This window comes from Catharus ustulatus, chromosome 7 (assembly GCF_009819885.2).
Source record: "Catharus ustulatus isolate bCatUst1 chromosome 7, bCatUst1.pri.v2, whole genome shotgun sequence".
NCBI lineage: Eukaryota > Metazoa > Chordata > Aves > Passeriformes > Turdidae > Catharus > Catharus ustulatus.
In genome coordinates, this window is record NC_046227.1 from 1 (window position 1) to 18,757 (window position 18,757).

Genomic DNA, 18,757 nt, shown 5'->3' on the forward strand with positions numbered 1-18,757 from the left:
ATGACCCCATAACTGACCCCGCACACAGGTGATGCGCTGGGAGGGCTCCATGTTCCGTGAGGTGCAGCAGATGCTGACTCCCCGAGTGACCCCATGACCTGTCCCCCCTGACCCTATAACTGACCCCATGACTGACCCCATGACCCCATACCTGACCCCATGATCCCATAACTGACCCCATGACCGACCCCCTGACCACTTACCTGACCCCATGACCCCACAGGTGATGTGCTGGGAGGGCTCCATGTTCTGTGAGGTGCAGCAGGTGCTGACCCCCCGAGTAACCCCATGACCTGTCCCCCCTGACCCTATAACTGACCCCATAACTGACCCCATGACCCCATAACTGACCCCATAACTGACCCCATGACCCCATAACTGACCCCATGACCCCATACCTGACCCCACGATCCCATAACTGACCCCATGGCTGACCCCCTGACCACTTACCTGACCCCATGACCCCACAGGTGATGTGCTGGGAGGGCTCCATGTTCCGTGAGGTACAGCAGGTGCTGACCCTCCGAGTAACCCCATGACCTGTCCCCCCTGACCCTATAACTGACCCCATAACTGACCCCATGACCCCATAACTGACCCCCTGACCACATATCTGACCCCACAACCCCACAGGTGATGCGCTGGGAGGGCTCCATGTTCTGCGAGGTGCAGCAGGTGCTGACCCCACGAGTGACCCCATAACCCCATACCTGACTCCACAACCCCACAGGTGATGCGCTGGGAGGGTTCCGTGAGGTGCAGCAGGTGCCAGCCCGCGGCTTGCTGGTGTTCCAGCCGCTGCTCCTGGCAGGCCAGCGCTACGTCCTGCTGGGCAACGACTTTGCGCCAAGCCGTGTGTTCCGCCTGGGCGCCGGCAGCCGCCTGGAGCCCGGCCAGGAGCTGACAGCGCCCACGCCCCGCACCTTCGTCGTGCTGACCGCGGGCCGGCAGCACTTCCTGCTGGCCACCAGCTTCAAGGGGGCCACGCAGATCTACGTGCACATCACCGAGGACATCGGGATGTGAGGGGACGGCGGGGATGGTGGCCACTGTGTCACCGTGTCACCGAGGACATCGGCACCTAAGGGGACGGTGGGGATGGTGGGCACCGTGTCATCATGTCACCAAGGACATCGGGATGTGAGGGGACAGTGGGGTCAGTGGCCACTGTGTCACCATGTCACCGAGGACATCGGGACATGAGGGGACAGCAGGGACAGTGGCCACTATGTCACCAGGCACATCGGCATGTGAGGGGACAGTGGCCACCGTGTCATCGAGGACATCGGGACGTGAGGGGATGGTGGCCATTATGTCACTGAGGATGTCGGCACGTGAGGGGACAGCAGGGACAGTGGCCACCATGTCACCAAGGACATCTGGGGACAGTGGCCACCGCGTCATCGAGGACATTGGGACATGAGGGGACAGTGGCCACCACGTCATCGAGGACATTGGGACGTGAGGGGATAGTGGCCACTGTGTCACCGAGGACATGGGCACATGAGGGGATGGTGGCCACCACGTCACCGAGGACATCAGCACGTGAGGGGACAGTGGGGTCAGTGGCCACTGTGTCACCGTGTCACCAAGGACATCGGGATGTGAGGGGACAGCTGGGGCGGTGGCCACCACATCATCAAGGACATTGGGACATGAGGGGACAGTGGCCACCGTGTCACTGAGGACATTGGGATGTGAGGGGACAGTGGCTACCGTGTCACTGAGGACATCGGGATGTGAGGCGATGGTGGCCACTATGTCACCGTGTCACCGAGGACATCGGCACCTAGGGACAACAGGGACAGTGGCCACTGTGTTACCAAGGACGTTGAGACATGAGGGGACATCAGGGAACAGTGGCCACCATGTCACCAAGGACATCTGGGGTCAGTGGCCATCACGTCATTGTGGACATTGGGACATCAGGGGACAGCTGGGACAGTGGCCACCATGCCGCCAAGGACATTGGGACATCAGGGGACAGTGGCCATCATGTCACCGAGGACACCTGGGGACACCATTGGGACATCCCCGAGGGCTCGGTCACCTGAGGGACACGGGGACATTGACCAGACACCAGCAGGGACCTGGGGTCACCCAATGTCCCCAAGGCCACCATTGACCCGATGTCCCCCTCCTGGTGCCACCATTGCTCTGATGTCCCCAAGGACACCATCACTGACCCAATGTCCCCAAGGCCATCACTGTCACCTCAGTGTCATCATTGGTCTCGTGTCCTTGATGGTGCCACCATCGCCTCAATGTCCCCAAGGCCGTTATCACCCCAGTGTCACCCCTGCCTTGGTGTCACCTTCTGGTGCCACCAGCACTCAGTGTCCCCAAGGCCACCAGCGACCCGATGGCACCTCGGCCTCGTGTCACCTGCTGGTGCCACCATGCCGCTGTCCCAACGGCCACTGTCACCCTGATGTCACCAAGGTCACCACTGTCACCCTGCTGTCCCCTCCTGGTGCCACCATCACCCAGTGTCCCCAAGGCCACCGCTGTCACCTCAGTGTCACCATTGGTCTCATGTCCTCGATAATGCCACCATTGCCTCGATGTCCCCAAGGCAACCAGTGTCACCCCCAGCATCACCCCTGCCTTGGTGTCACCTCCTGGTGCCACCCTCACCCAATGTCCCCAAGGCCACCAGCGACCTGATGGCACCTCGGCCTCGTGTCACCTGCTGATGCCACCATGCCGCTGTCCCCAAGGCCACTGTCACCCTGATGTCACCAAGGCCAGCGTTGGCCAAAGCCAACAAAGCCACCACTGCCACCTCAGTGTCATCACCGGTCTTGTGTCCTCAATGGTGCCACTGTCACCTTGATGTCCCCAAGGCCACCACTGTCAGCCCAATGTCCCCTCCTGGTGCCACCAAGGCCCCGATGTCCCCAAGGCCACCATCGCCTCAGTGTCCCCTCTGCCCCTCCCCCAATGACCAAAATCCAGTTTTTTCACCCATTTTTATTCATTGTCCTTTCCAGGGACATTCTGGGGACATTTGGGAAAGGAGTTCAGCCCCCAAATAAACCCTGCCCCTCCCCCCTCCTGTGTCACCTCGTTTGGGGACATTTGGGGACAGCTCAGCACGAGCTGGCGGCTCCTGCGGAGAGACGGGGGAGGGTCAGGGTGGCACTGTCCCCAAATGTCCCCAAATGTCCCTGGGGGGAGGGGACACTCACCTGTCCCAGGCACAGGTGACAGCTCTGGGGGCGGGCGGCGGCGGCTGCGGGGGGAGGGTACAGCTCAGTGTCCCTAAGTGTCCCCAAATGTCCCCAGTGTCCCCAAGTGTCCCTGAATGTCCCCAAGCATCCCCAAAGTGTCCCCAAATGTCCCAAGGTCTCACCTGGCCTTGCTCCGGCACTTGCACATCCCACCTGAGGGGACACAAAGGTGACACGGGTGACAATGACACAGGTGACGCACAGGTGACACACAGGTGACAATGACACACAGGTGACACTGACAGGTGACACAGGTGACACACAGGTGACACTGACACAGGTGACAGAAGTGACACTGACAGGTGACACAGGTAACACACAGGTGACACACAGGTGACACACAGGTGTGGCACTCACTGAACAGGTGACAGAGGTGACAATGACAGGTGACACACAGGTGTGACACAGGTGACAATGACAGGTGACAATGACAGGGGTGGCACTCACTGAACAGGTGACAATGACACAGAAGTGACACAGGTGACACACAGGTGACAATGACAGATGACAGTGACACAGGTGACAATGACACAGGTGACAATGATGGGGTGGCACTCACTGAACAGGTGACAGTGACATACAGGTGACAGTGACAGGGGTGGCACTCACTGAACAGGTGACACACAGGTGACAGTGATACAGGTGACATAGGTGACAATGACACAGAGGTGACACAGGTGACAATGACACATAGGTGACAGTGACACACAGGTGACATGGGTGTGGCACTCACTGAACAGGTGACAATGACAGGTGATACAGGTGACACAAGTGACAATGACAGGTGATATACAGGTGTGACACAGGTGACACAGGTGATAATGATGGGGTGGCACTCACTGAACAGGTGACAGGTGACAGTGACACAGGTGACACAGACAGGTGACAGTGACACACAGGTGACACGGGTGGCACTCACTGAACAGGTGACACAGGTGACAGTGACACAGGTGACAATGACAGGGGTGGCACTCACTGAACAGGATACAATGACAGGTGACATGACAGGTGTCACTCACTGAACAGGACGATGATCCCCACCACGCTCAGCACCGCGGCCACCACGAGGCCACCGACGCGCAGGTGACACCAGTCTGGGGAGGGGACACAGAGGGACAGTTTGGGGACAGCTGGGGACACCTGGGACACACCTGGGGACACCTGAGGACAGTTTGGGGCCACCTGGGACACACCTGGGGACAGCTGAGGACAGTTTGGGGACACCTGGGGACACTTTGGGACATTCCCAGTCCCTCCCAGTCCCTCCCAGTTCCCAGCACTCACCATAATGGAAGGGATTGGCGGCATCTGGGGGAGAAAGGGAGGGGTCAGATCGACCAGTATGGACCAGTATAAACCAGTATGGACCAGTATGGACTGGTACAGACTAGTATGGACCAGTATAAACCAGTATGGACTTGTACAGACCAGTATGGACCGGTATGGACCAGTATAAACCAGTATGGACCGGCATGGACCAGTATGGGCCACTGTGGATCTTCCCTCCCAGTATAAACCAGTATGGGCCACTGTGGATCTTCTCTCCCAGTATAAACCAGCATGAACTACTGTGAACCAGTACAGACCAGTATGGGCTGGCATGGACCAGTATAAACCAGTATGGACCAGTACAGAGCAGTTTGGAGCCACCCTCCCAGTATAAACCAGTATGGACCAGTATGAACTGGGGGTACAGACCTCACTCACCCAGTATAAACCAGTATGGGTTTTCTATCCCAGTATGACCAGTATGACCCAGTCCTTTCCCAGTTCATTCCCAGTCTCCTCCCAGTCTGTCCCAGTTCATTCCCAGTCCCTCCCAGTTCCCTCCCAGTCTGTCTCAGTCCCTCCCAGTTCATTCCCAGTCCCTCCTAGTTTGTCCCAGTCCACCCCAGTTTGTCCCAGTCACTCACCAGGGGGGTCCCCTCTGGCCAGAGACAGAACTGGGAGGGGGGAGGGGACACCAGTTAAACCAGTCTGGGGGGGGCACTGGGCCCAGTTCCTCCCAGTAACCCCCGAAATCATCCCAGTCCCTCCCAGTTCATCCCAGTCCCTCCTAGTTCATTCCCAGTTCATCCCAGTTCCCTCCCAATCCATTCCCAGTTCATCCCAGTCCCTCCCAATCCATTCCCAGTCCATTCCAGTTCATCCCAATCCATTCCCAGTCCATCCCAGTCCCTCCCAGTCCATCCCAATCCATTCCCAGTCCATCCCAGTTCCTTCCCAGTCCCTCCCAGTTCATCCCAGTTTCCCCGAAATCTCTCCCAGTTCATCCCAGTTCCCTCCCAGCCTCCTCCCAGTCTCTCCCAGTTCATCCCAGTTCCCCTAAAATCCCTCCCAGTTCATCCCAATCCAGTCCCAGTTCATCCCAGTCCCTCCCAGTATCCCCCAGTCCATCCCAGTCCCCTCCCAGTCTCTCCCAGTACCTCCCAGTTTCCCTGAAATCCCTCCCAGTCCATCCCAGTCCATTCCCAGTCCCTCCCAGTACCTCCCAGTATCACCAGTGCCCCGAGCCTTTCCCGCTCCATTCCGTGACCTTTGATCCCTGGGGGGGGAGGGGAAATTCCAGAGGGTCCCGGGGAGAGGGACTGGGAGAACTGGGACAAACTGGGACAAACTGGGGGGAGACTGGGGGGCACTGGGAGGGACTGGGACAAACTGGGACAGACTGGGACAGACTGGAAGGGGACTGGGAGGGACTGGGAAGGGACTGGGAGGGACTGGGAGGGGACTGGGACAGACTGGGAGGGAACTGGGATGGGACTGGGACAGACTGGGAGGGACTGGGCAGGACTGGGATGAACTGGGAGGGAACTGGGGATGGGTGAGTCACTGGAATTCTTGAGCAGGGCGGGACTGGGACAAACTGGGGGGGAACTGGGAAGGACTGGAACTGAGTGGGGGGGAACTGGGAGGAACTGGGGGAACTGGGAGGGGATTGGGGAGGAACTGGGCGTGACTGGGATGAACTGGGGGGAACTGGGCGGGACTATGGAGAGGATGAGTCACTGGGATTCCTGAGTAGGGTGGGACTGGAACAAACTGGGGGGGACTGGGAGAGAAATGTGGGGGCTACTGGGAGAAACTGGGAGGGACTGGGAGGTTACTGGGGGGTTTTAGGGGTTACTGGGAGGGACTAAAAGGGACTGGGGGGGTTACTGGGATGAACTGGGAGGGACTGGGGGACTTCTGGGGGTTACTGGGAGGGACTGGTAGGGAGTGGGTTGGAGTGGAGGGTTACTGGGATGAGCTGGGAAGGACTGGGGGGCTACTGGGAGGGACTGAGGGGTTACTGGGATGAACTGGGAGGAAGTGGTGGGTTACTGGGGGGTTACTGGGATGAACTGGGAAGGACTGGGGGGCTACTGGGGGGTTACTGGGATGAACTGGGAGGGACTAGGGGCCCCACTCACCTTCCCAGAGCGGCCACGAGGAACTGGAAATTGGAGGGAAGCGGGGGGAAAACTGGGAGGGGGCGTGGCCAAGGAAGTGGGTGGGGCCAGAGCGGAGGTTTGGACTGGGAGGGACTGGGCTATACTGGGAGTGAGGCTGGGGGATACTGGGACAAACTGGGAGTGATTCTGGAATGGACTGGGACATACTGGAGGACATTAGGAACGCTGGGGAAGGACGCTGGGGGTACTAGGAGGGCCTGGAGGTGTACTGGGATGAACTGGGCTGTACTGGGAGGGCCTGGAGGGGCACTGGGGCTGTACTAGGAGGGTCTGGAGGGGTTGAAAAAGCAAGTCCCACCTTCGCTGCCTTCCATTGGGTAAAGCGCCTGCCTGTCACGGCAAACAACCAATCAGAACCTGGGAACACAATCTGGGGGCGGGGCCTGGCGTAGGCGCCATTTTAGGCGCGTTCAGCCTACAACTCCCGTCATGCATCGCGGCCCCAAAGACGCGTAATGGCGGCGTGCACACAACTCCCGTCAGGCCCCGCGCTCCACAGAGCCTCTTATTCCCATCCGTGTGCCCCATAGGCGCCCCCCCGGGAGCCTCCCCGAGCCCACTCGGGACCCCCAAACGCCTCCTCAGACCCACAAGTGGCCCAAACCACAGAGGCCTCCTAACGCCGCCTTCGGGACTACAGCTCCCATCATGCCGCGCGGTACGCACAGAGCGCCATCAAAGCTGGGACTCCAGCTTCCGTCATGCCCTGCGCCCCATCCGGATTTAAGTGTGTCTACATCTCCCATCATCCCCCGCGGCCACAGCATCTTTCTCAGCCAACTACAACTCCCGTCACGTCCTGCGCCCCAAAGAGACCCGTTAGAGCCCCGCAACATCCCCTCAAGGCCTTCCCGACCCCATCGGATCGGTCCTGAGGCCCCTGTGGGCCCTCAAGTGCTCTCCAGAATCCCCAAGCGCTCCATTGCAGCGACTTCCGGGACTACAGCTCCCATAATGCCTCGCGGCGCCCATAGCGCGCCATTACCGCTGTGCCTCTAAGTCCCATGATGCCCCGCGGCCCCATTGACCCTCATTATACCCGCGCCTACAACTCCCATCACGCCCCGCGGCCCAGAAAGCGCCGTTAGAGCCCCACAAGTTCCCCCAAAACTCCCTCCCGACCCAAAACCAAGACAAAAAATCCCCAATTTACTGGGACAGTAAAACTCAGAGACCCGCGACCACCCACTTCTTCAATATTTAATTTTTTCCTCCTCCTTAAAATCTTCCTTTCACCCTATTTCGGTCCATCCACATCTTAATTTCGCCTCCTTCTTCCTCTTCTGGGGGTCTCTGGGGGTATTTGCGGGTCTCTCATTGCAGGGATCACTCCGACGATCTCGGGCATATCTCGGGGGTCCGGGGCGGATTTCTGGGGTCGCTCAGAGCAGGGGCCGGCTCCGCTGAGTGAGCAGAACCCCAAATCGCCGCTTCAGGGCCACGCGGTGCCGGGAGAATTTATCATCGGGGGAGAAACGGGCAGGATGAGCCGACCGTGTGGGGGTCCCGTCCGGGGCCACCTTCTGTGGGGGCAGCGTGTCAGAGAGACCCAAAAATCCCCACAAAATTCCCCGGATTTCTCCCCCTCACAACACCCAAACTCCCCCGTATCGCTCCCAAACCGCACCCCGGCCACTCAAACCCCGCGGATCTCCCTAAACTCCTCTTCAAATCCCCTCTAAACATCCCCAAACCCCCCAAAAAATCCTCCCGTACCCGCAGGGTGTAAACGCGCTCCCCGCGCTCGTTCTCGTAGCACTGCAGGAACATGGCGGCGGCGGCGGGAGGCGGGAGCGGAAGTCGCCTCAGAATAAAAAGGAAAAGGGGGCGCGGTTTGTACCGGAAGTCGGCGAGGTGGCTGATGGGAAATGGAGTCCGGCTTAAGCCAGGGCATCCAATGGGATCCAAAGGGGGAAATTTGGGGCAAAAAATGGAAAATTTGGGATGGAAAACATATCTAATGGTTGAGGCACTAGAAGGATTTTTGAATTTTTGAGAAAATTTCTTTGGTTTTATTTTTCATGGAATTAGCCTGTTCATAATTCCTCTGAACACCATTGAGTTAGGAAGTCTGAAGGGAAAGGTGGAAGTCTCCAATGACAAGAGGGGAGAAACGATTCCTTCTTGACATTGGCCTTCTGTGCATACCCAGGAAAGACCCACAATGCTGTGACTGCATTTTCTGCAAACTACAAAGAGCTCTCAGCAAGCAGGCAGGCCTTGCTGGTGTTTTTATAGCACTGTGATATCATCCTCAGTGTTGGAATCAATCACCAAGCAGAGGAAGAACAGGAAATTTTTCTGTACTGAGACCCAACATTGAGGGCAAAGAAAGAAACAGGACTTGCATCTCAAGACTATGTCCGATTTGTGGTCAGCTGTGGCCACTGTCCCTGACCTGGCTGACACTATGAGTGATTTGGCTACTGTCAAACAGGAGGAAGCAGAGTAAACTAATGACAGAACCTTGTGATGCCATGGGTGTCCTCGCCAGATCACCTGTAGCTGTCAGCCACCAACTCTGACACAGAGCCTGAGATGACCACCATGGACCAGCTTTCCCTGAAAGCTGGTGAGATTTTTTTTCCATTTGGCTCAGGCCTTTCAGCTCCTTTCTATCCTCACCTTTTCCTTCTGTGCTCTTTCCTTTTCCAGTAAAATCCATGTTTCAACCCGTGCTTCTGTCTGACCCCTGATTTCTGTTGGCCGATATCTGTAGGGAGCAAATTGATCATCCAAATGTTCCACCTTAGCTCTGCTTCATTGCTTCAGGGGTTTATTCCCTACTTTTTTATTGCAGAGACACTGAAACCCAAAATCAAGAACAATTTGCCTTGAAACATTTCTGAACTTGGCAGTTCCTGACAATTCAGAATTTTCTTAATGGAAATAGCACGGGGCAGGTCCTTCTGAAATACCCTCCAACAGAGCAGTTAAAACTAATCATGCTTGGTTTGGCAGAACTAAGCTTGAATTAGGGGGCAGTGGGTCTGATCCCTTTTTCTTCACCATGAAAATTATATCTTCATGTCTCATCTCTCCTATCTATTCAAAGAAGCTTTGCACTCTGCATTAGATGCCCCCTGTGTTCCCAGGGCCAATATGATCAGTGTATCTGTAGGGTGTAAATTGGCCATGCCAAGATTGTCCTTGGTTGTGGCTTGGGTTTATTCCTGCTTTCTTTCCTGCAGACACACCCCAACCAAACACTGCAACACCTGCCTCAAAAGCATTCTCATTTTGACTGTCCCTGAAAATTCAGAGCCATACTCAGAGTGTTTCCCTGCTCCCAGGGACAGGCTCCAAGGCTGGGCTCTCACTTGCATGGAATGAAGGAGAGCTGCTGCACTTGCCAGTGGCTCCGGGGTTTTGTGATCAGTGCTTTGAGTGCAGCTTTTGTGCACACTCTGCCTCCCTGAGCTGAGCAGCATTCCTGGGCATGGACACCCCTGCTGCAGCCAACATCATCCCAGCACAGCTACAGCAATGAGACTGCAGCAAGTCCTGGCTGAAGGAGTCTCCAGGCTGTTGCAGCCCTTCACCTGCACTGGAATCATCTTGTGCTGCCATGGGGGAGCAGGGGGGGTGACGGGCTCTTTGCAGATGAGGGTCTCCTCAAGGTGCTGCTGCTGCTGCTGGCTGGGCCTGATTCAGCTGCTGGTGCCTTCCCCCACAGCTGTATCAGGAGCCTGCCTGGAAAAATGACATTGCCAGTGCAAGTGACAGCCACATATCCATGCCATGGCCCAGCCCACAGGGCGTCCTGCCTACCAAACTGCTCCAGTCAGGTCATGTTAGACAACAGAAAAATACATTGAAACAATACATTTTCCACATTCTGCCAAAATCCCGGCCATACAGCCCACATGGTGGGGGCAGACTGCTGTCAGCAGAATGGGGGAAGCCCCAGCAGCTGCTCTCCCCATGGCTGGATGGCCATGGCAGCAGAGACAAGTCTCTCACCGTGCCCACTGCTGTGGCACCTGGTGCTCTGGAGTTGTTCCCACTGAACTCAGGCTGCTGCTACAGCAGCAACATCACTGCACACATTTGATAACAAAGACTTGGAATGGCATAAAGGACTTCCCCCAAGAGGTGTTAAAAAAGAAGAGGAGGGGGCTGTGGAGTTAGAATACTTCACTCCGTTCTAATACAAGAGTACCTGGATTTAAGCAGCAACATTGGGCTAATCTTACTGGGGACTGACTTGAAATCCTTGTCTCTAGCAATTTCCACCAGTCAGCAAGATTTTTTCAGGAGAAAGAAGTAAATAAGATTTCACAACATATCCATGAGCAAGTCTGAGCCAGAACTCAAAGGACAAGACAAATACTCCCAAATCTGCCACCCATGGGTAAAGGAAGCAGAAAACTGGATTAAAAAACGTGCCATTGCTGCTAAGTTGCTTGCATTTATCCCATGGTCCAACCTTTCTGTACAAAAGCACCTCAATTCAAACACACACATTAAGGACAAGGAATAAAAGTGTCTCAAGAGCATTAAAAGCCTGATTCCCTTTCTTTTCAAGGAAAGATTCTAGAAACACAATTCCTTAAAAACACAAATGCAGGTCTGTTTGGGACTGCATCCTTCAAAACAAGGAATGGAGGTTGAGAATTGCAGACCTGTTTCCATTGGAAAACACCTTTAACACCAGAGAATCCCCCCAATAACCTGAGACCGCTGACACTGCCAAGGCACCACTAAAGCACATCCCAGGCCGGGATGCTATTGGCCTTCTTGGCCACCTGGGCACTCGCTGGCTCACGTTCAGCCACTGCCAACCAGCACCCCCAGCTCCTTGTTTGCCGGGTGGCTTTCCAGCCACTCTGCCTCCAGCCTGTAACCTCCCATGGGGTTGTTGTGGCCCAAGTGCAGGACAGGGCACTTCACCTTCTTCAGCCTCATACAAGGGGCCTCAGCCCATGATCCAGCCTGTCCAGATCTCTCTGCAGAGACTTCCTACCTCCCAGCAGATCAACACTGCCCCCAGCTTGGTGTCCCCTGTAAACAGGCTGAGGTGCCCTTGATCCCCTCCTGCACATCATTGATAAAGATATGGAACACGACTGGCCCCAGTGCTGAGCCCTGGGGAACACCACTTGTGACCAGCTGCCAGCTGGATTTAATTCCATTGAGTTCCACCACTCCCTGGGCCTGCCCAGCCTGACAGCTTTTCCCCAAGGAAGAGTGCATGAAGTACTTCAGTATTTTCCTCATCCTTTGTTCTGTGTTTATCCCCACCTCTGATAAAAGTCAGAGATTCTCCTTAACCCTGCTTTTGTTGCTGATGTATTTATACAAATATTTTTACTCTCTTTTGCAAGTTTCTAGGAAGAAATTCCTTACTGTGAGGCTGCTGAGGCACTGGGAACAGGTTACCCAGAGAAGCTGTGGATGCCCCAAGCCTGGAAGTGTTCAAGGCCAGGTTGGATGGGGCCCTGAGCAACCTGCTCTAGTGGAAGGTGTCCCTGCCCACAGCCAGGGCTTTGGAAGGAGACAATCTTTCAGGTCCTTTCCAATCTAAATCATTCTGGGATTCTAGGATTTCACTGCACTAGCCAGATTAAACTTGGGCTTTGTCCCTTCTCATTTGGTCCCTGCATAACCTCACAACAGCCTTAGAGTCCTCCTGCACTGCCTGCCCCTTTCCCCAAAGATGATAAACTCTCCCGTTCCCCTGATTCCAGCCAGAGCTCTCTGTGGGACCCATTGGGAGTGGCACCAGTACAGAAAGCAGGGAGTCAGGTATATCTGCCTAGGCCTCATTTCATAGGAATAATACCCAGGAAATATGTCACAGGAAATTCTTGGCTGGGTAAGATCACCCACTAAATGAAGAGGACCATGCCCCACCATCTAAGGTATTAAAAATGGCCAAGTGAAAGTTAAACACCAGAAATTAATGGATAAAGACATCTGCCTCTGCCATTGGCTTACCTGGAACACAAAGCCAGCTTCCACATGCCTCTGGTTTTTCCCTCTCCCAAGCAGTTCTACCTCCAAACTAGCCTGCTATACAGCATCACCAGGAAGGGCATTACTTATGGCACCTCCCTTGGTGGTGCCCAAAGGCTTCATTGCCTAAATTCAGCACACAGAACCCAATGGAGGCCAGCCAAGTGATATGAAAACCACCAACACTAAAGCTATGTAGAACCATCCCTGTTTCACTTGCAGAGAAACCACTGCAGCTGGAATGACTGGAATGACTCCAGCCCTGGAGCCCTGGGTGTGCAGGATTCACCTTCTGCCTTGGAGTGCTGCTTGGAGCATGGAAAATGAGCTGGGGCTGATCTTGGCACAGGGGAGGCCAGTGGCAGTCATTCACTGCTGTCTTGGTTTAGTTTACATTTGCCAATTTAATATACTCCATTTCTCTGAGATAGGATTTAGGAGCAAAAACAAGGCAGGACTAAAACTTCAAAGGGTATCAAGATGAAATTTATTAATAACACAGAGGGAAAGAAAGAAAGAAAGAAAGAAAGAAAGAAAGAAAGAAAGAAAGAAAGAAAGAAAGAAAGAAAGAAAGAAAGAAAGAAAGAAAGAAAGAAAGAAAGAAAGAAAGAAAGAAAGAAAGAAAGAAAGAAAGAAAGAAAGAAAGAAAGAAAGAAAGAAAGAAAGAAAGAAAGAAAGAAAGAAATTTGGAATAAGATTTTAGATCACTCTCTCCTTTCCCTACCTCCCACATTTTTTAACAACAGCATAGAGTGACACTTCAGTCAGTCTTTTACTTCAAGAATCATTTCAGTTCACTTCAGAGAGAGAAGTTCCTTCTTGTTTTGGCTAGAGGGATTTTTCCAAGAAAAAAACACAAAGTTCTCTTCTATCTTCACCTTCACCATTTGCATCCTCTTGGGAAAATCTGCAAATTCGTGAAACTCCTCCCATCTTTACAATCTTTCCAGAGCTGTGTTATGGATCATCTTAAACTCATGGGATATTACTTTTAAGGGCAAGCTGTTCAAAGGTAAAAGTTCTCTTCATCTCTTTTTCTCATCAAATGTCTCTGTTAGTCTTTTCATTTTCCAAACCAGAGACCCCCCATTACCTCCAGGCAAAGGATCCTTTTCTCAAGCACTTCAACCCCCACATGTTTTCTCCACAATTTATAGGAATTTTCAGTGTAGTCCAGTCTATCCCATAGCTTACAAAAAGATTTTTTTCAGCCAACATTCACGGCATCTTCTCAATCTCCTGCCATTCTGGAAAATGGGCTCTTACTTCACTGAAATCTAGAAATCAAAACAGAGCTTTGCACTTGAACCGAGAGCATTCATGGAGGAGAAGGAACTTTTGAACTGGTTTGCCAGGCTGTCAATTGTTAAATCAGCATCCCGATTGGTCCCAGCAACTCGCAGAGGAAGTTCTCATCCAGAAAAACCCCGGGGTGTGTGCGTGTCTGTGTGTGCTCTCCTCTCAGGTAACTTCTGTGCAAAACCAGCACAAGTGCTGAGTGCAGAAAGGTGTTAAAAAATGACTTTGTGAAGAGGGAAAACCAGCACAGCTGCACCTGAACAGCTCCAGGCCCTGGTGATGTTTCAGCAGACAGAAACTGAACTCCTTGTCACCCTTCTGCTGCTTTCATCAAAATGAAATGAACCCTCTGCAATTCTCAGCTCCCTAGGATTATTAGCACCCAGAAAATGAAACAGAGACCTCAGGCCTGTGCGTGAATCTCAATGCAGATCCTTGTGCTACTGATTCCATCTCTCCCCACTTTTCTAAGTTCTTGATGGCAAGTTCCCTTAGGTTAGACAGCTCTCAAGCAGTGCTCCTCTGTTTTTCTACACAATGAACACAAGTGAGATGACATATCCTAAATCTGTGTTCCCTTATTGTCAAACTTGCTTCCTCAAATATGACTGTATGAGGCAAGGAGCTCCAAGAGAAGATTTATTGTAAAAAGCAACTTTAGTTCTATCCCTGAGAAACATCTCAGCCACACAGCATGCTTTCAGGTGTCTGAACACACCATAAGCTTCAAAGTCCAAATCAACAACCCCAAGCAAGAGGTTCACAGAGTGTGACAAAAGCTGAACAGCCTCCAGAGCTTCTTCTGAGCATACAACACTAACCCAGACCAAAAGTGCAAGGAGAGCTTGTGTAGGAAGGGACTTGTGCAGTCTCCCCATGCAGGCTGATTCCCTCCCCTGCCTGGCTGCACAGCTGATGTGCAGAAGCCCGGCCTTGGGAATGGAGCTCTGGGCTCCTGGCCAGCTCAGGGGCCTTGGCCCAGGAGCCCCGGCAGAGGCAGCTGAGCAGCGCTGCCCCCAGGGTCACTGCCAGGGAGGAGGACAAGGGGAGGCCCAGCAGGGCTCAGCCTCACTCAGAGGGAAGGTGGGAGCTGGGCCACTGTCTAGTGGGCACCCATTGGATGAGTTGATTGTCAAGGTGCCTGCTCACCTCACTCACTTTGTCCCTTTTACCTGATCTGTAACTTCTGATTCCCTTTACCCGGCTCAGAAGAAGGCAAGGAGTTCATCGAGTGTGGCATGCTCCCTGCACACTCTGCAGATTCATCTGACTCTGCAACAACAACCCAGCACGGCCGGCAAGGACAGGGACACGCTGGAGCAGGAGCCCAGGATGGACACAGAGATGCTGCGAGGGCTGGAGCAGCTCTCCTGCAAGGAAAGCCTGAGACAGCTGGGCTTCTTCCGCCTGGAAAAGAGACTTAGGCTTAGGCTTTACCCAACTGTAGCCTTCCTGTACCTGACAGCAACCGAGAAGAAAGCTGGACAGCGACTTTGTACAAGGGCAGGCAGGGACAGCACAAGGGGGAATGGATCCAAACTGAAAGAGAGCAGGTTTACATGAGGGATTCAAAAAAAGCCTTTCCTGGAACAGGTTGCCCAGACAAGCTGTGCATGCCCCATCCCTGACAGCGGACGGGGCCAGGCTGGATGGAGCTCTGGACAAGCCACTGCAGTGCAAGGGGTCCCCAGCCACAGCACATGGGGCTTGCAACAATGGGATCTTTCAGGTCCCTTCCCAGCCAAAGCATGCCATGACTCCATGATTCTGGGATACCTCCCCTCCTCATCCTCTGGCACAAAAAGGAACTTGGCACCAAGTTCCACATTGCAGACGACGGCTTTTGGCAGCCTGCAAGTGTCTTGAAAGAGAATGAAAAGAGATGACAATACTGACACCATTTCTCTTTTCTACCTGAAATTTAAATGCTCCGCTCCTGTCCACACTGGCAAAACTGTCAGAAGAGGCAATTCTTCTCCACAAAATGCTTCATCTCACCCAAAGAAGAAAGCCACAAGACAGCAGTCTTCTTTATTCCTACATTGCTTTATTTGGTTATTTCGCTAAAGGAATTCACTTCGCTTTTCATTTCTTTCTTTGACCGTTTGGTTCCACGGGGCGCGTGGGGCTCCTCCGTTGGGTTCGCGGAGGCCACGGACGAACGGCCGCGCGTTTCGGTGCCTCAGCAGCAGCGGCAGCAGCAGCGGCAGCAGCAGCGGCAGCAGCGCCTTTGTCGATCAGTTTTCTGCTCGACTTTCTGCTCGTTCTCCGTCCCCTTCTCCCTTTCACATCCCTCAACTCCAGTCCTTACCGTGTTCGCCTCTCCCATCCGGGCCATGCCGCGTCCCGCAAGGCGCCCGTGGGGGAGCCGGCCCCCTGCCCGTCCCTGCCGGGCCCGCCGCTGTGCCGCCCCCGCGGGGCTCTCTCCCTCTCGGCTGTGGCACCTTCTGAAGAGTCTGTGGGAGAGCTCCTCCCTCTGGTGGTGGTGGTGGTGGAGCAGCACCAGCTCTTGGCTCCGCCTGACGAGGCCCCGGCCCCGGCCCCGGCCCCGGCCCCGTGCGAGGCCCCTCCCGTGGCTCCCCCCGCAGCAGCCCCGCAGCCGCCCGGCTCCTGCCCCATCGCCGGCAGCTTCCCCTGTCCGAGCCCCGCCGCCCGTCAGCTCGGCCGCCGGCCCCGAGCCGCCGGAGCCCGGGGCGGCTCAGGAAGCAGCAGCGCCCGGGGCGGGCGGGTGCCCCGGGCAGAATGGCGAGAGCGCGGTGCCGGCCGCACGGGCGGAGAAGCGTCCCCTGGAGCAGCTCTACCGGCTGGGCCCGCTGCTGGGGAGCGGCGGCTGCGGCAGAGTTTACGCCGGGACCCGGCTCGCCGACGGCGCCCCGGTAAGAGACGAGGCCAGGTCGGAGCAGGGAGGGAGGCGGCGGGTGGAGAGCTGAGAGCTGAGAGCTGAGCCCGCTGCTCCCCTTGGCTTGCAGGTGGCCATCAAAGCAGTGCCCCGCGATCGCGTCTGGGAGTGGGCGCGGCTGGTGAGTGAGCGGGGCCAGCGGGAGCAGCCGGCGGGGCAGGACGTGCCGGGCGGGGCTAAGGCCAGGCCTGGCAGGGTGGGAGCCGGGACGCTGCGAGGGGAGCGAGCGTGGAGGGAGCGGGGGCCGCGCAGCGTCCCGGGCCGGGCAGTGATGAGCTGAGGCTGGACCGGGCACGGGGTGCCGAAGGCGCGGCCCAGCATCAGCCCCGCTGACGGCATCGCGCTCCCCCCGCAGCACGACGGCGCCCTTGTGCCCCTGGAGCTGGTGCTGCTCTCCATGGTGTCGTGCCCTGGCTTCCGCGGCGTTGTACAACTCCTGGACTGGTTCGAGCTGCCCGACGGCTTTGCCCTCATCATGGAGCGTCCGGAGCGCTGCCGGGACCTCTGGCACCTGCTGCACGCAGGAGGGTTCCTGCCAGAGCCTGTGGCACGGGAGCGTGTTCCGCCAGGTGCTGCAGGCTGTGCGGCACTGCACCAGCCGCGGCGTGCTGCACCGCGACATCAAGGCCGAGAACATCCTCGTTGACCTGGCCACCGGCGACGCAAAGCTCATTGACTTTGGGTGCGGCACCATCCTCCAGAACACCGCCTACACCCACATGGCAGGTGAGCCCAAAGCCGGGGCCCAGCCGGGCAGAGGAGCTTCTCCCCTTTGCTGGCACAGGGGGAAGATGGAGGGAGGGAGGGAGGGGGAATCCCTCTTCAGCCGGCTGCAGCCAAGTTGCTTTTATGACGGGGGCAGGGGCTGGCTGTTGTGGAGCTGGCTGGGAGGGCGGGAGCAGCATCGGCCTGATGAGCTGTGGCCGTGTCCCATAGGAACGCGGGAGTACTTCCCACCGGAATGGATCCTCTTCGGCCGCTACCACGGCCAGCCAGCCACCATCTGGACCCTGGGCATCCTGCTGTATCAGCTGGTGTGCAGGCACCTTCCCTTTAAAACCAGAGAGGACATCGTCCGGGGCCAGCTCTTCTTCCCTCCCCGGGTGTCTCAAGGTGGGCATGTGCCTTCAAGGCAAGGGAGCAAGAACAGGTTTGGGACTGGGCAGCTGGCACATAAGCATCCTGCTCTTGCAGCTAGGGAGGAGGTTGATCTCCTGGGCTTAGCTGGAGGACGCAGCACGTGTGCTTCTGTGCTGCCCTCCTCCAAAAGGGAGGATGGATGGGAAGCTTTGGGTGCAGCTCCGAGCACTCCTAGTGTGACGTGGGCACCGTGGAATCTGGGAGAGCGTGGACAGGAGCTGACCAGCGGTTTCTGGTTTCTCCCTGCAGAGTGCCAGCACCTCATCAGGTGGTGTTTATGCATGGACCCTGCAGACAGGCCATGCCTGGAAGACCTTTTAGAGCATCCTTGGCTGCAGCAGCACCACCTGGCCCATGAGACAGCAGAGATCCATCCCTCTGCACAGTAGGATCCAGGAGCAGCCCAGCATGTACCAGCTGCTGGCGTCTCATGGCGCTCCAAGAAACGCCCAGAGCGTTTCCCTGTGGCCGTGGCACAGAGCGGAGAGCACGGCCGAGGAGATGCTTCTGTGGGTCCCCGGCGAGTTGTGGAGGGAGCGGCTCAGGGCTCCCTGTCCTATTGGAGAAGTCATGGCACAGTGCGGTGAAGTTACCATGGACTGGAGAAGGGGAAACATCCCCCTGCAGCTCAATGGCATCGTGATGTCCCTGCAAGCCGAGGCAGCAGCTGGTGTGTTCTTCTGCAGCACGACGTGGAGCCGGAGAACGTCCTGGAGCTGGCCGCTGGAGGGACAAAGCAGATGGGCTTTGCTTGCAGGCCCCTTCCTGGAGGA

General features: G+C 55.8%; 3 protein-coding genes across 8 annotated transcripts; 1 reads left to right on the plus strand and 2 right to left on the minus strand.

Annotated features, from left to right (window-relative positions):
• Window positions 1–404: 404 nt before the first annotated feature.
• Window positions 405–7,782, minus strand: LOC116999020 (FXYD domain-containing ion transport regulator 3-like). Of its 6 annotated transcripts, none has more exons than XM_033065309.2 (8): window positions 6,987–7,782; window positions 5,722–5,778; window positions 5,147–5,176; window positions 4,518–4,541; window positions 4,253–4,327; window positions 3,356–3,386; window positions 3,192–3,235; window positions 406–3,112 (listed from the first exon to the last, which is right to left on the minus strand). In XM_033065309.2, the coding sequence occupies exons 1-8, from the start codon at window positions 7,000–7,002 to the stop codon at window positions 3,093–3,095; spliced, it is 297 nt and encodes a 98-aa protein (XP_032921200.1). In that variant the 5' UTR covers window positions 7,003–7,782; the 3' UTR covers window positions 406–3,092. The 6 variants fall into 6 exon arrangements, with proteins under 6 accessions (XP_032921197.1, XP_032921199.1, XP_032921200.1 ...); XM_033065305.2 differs by lacking the exon at window positions 6,987–7,782 and adding an exon at window positions 6,647–6,980; XM_033065306.2 differs by lacking the exons at window positions 5,722–5,778; window positions 6,987–7,782 and adding an exon at window positions 6,647–6,980 and having other exon boundaries at window positions 405–3,112.
• A 90-nt stretch (window positions 7,783–7,872) lies between these two features.
• On the minus strand, window positions 7,873–8,489 carry LOC116999022 (H/ACA ribonucleoprotein complex subunit 3-like). The gene is made up of 2 exons (XM_033065311.2): window positions 8,405–8,489; window positions 7,873–8,211 (listed from the first exon to the last, which is right to left on the minus strand). Exons 1-2 carry the CDS (start codon window positions 8,456–8,458, stop codon window positions 8,071–8,073), a joined length of 195 nt encoding a protein of 64 aa, XP_032921202.1. The 5' UTR covers window positions 8,459–8,489; the 3' UTR covers window positions 7,873–8,070.
• A 7,792-nt stretch (window positions 8,490–16,281) lies between these two features.
• On the plus strand, window positions 16,282–18,373 carry LOC116998646 (serine/threonine-protein kinase pim-1-like). Its single transcript, XM_033064641.1, is given in 6 exon segments — window positions 16,282–16,821; window positions 16,915–17,040; window positions 17,200–17,400; window positions 17,402–17,570; window positions 17,781–17,957; window positions 18,234–18,373. Coding segments are annotated over 6 exon segments (1,353 nt in total).
• Window positions 18,374–18,757: the final 384 nt, after the last annotated feature.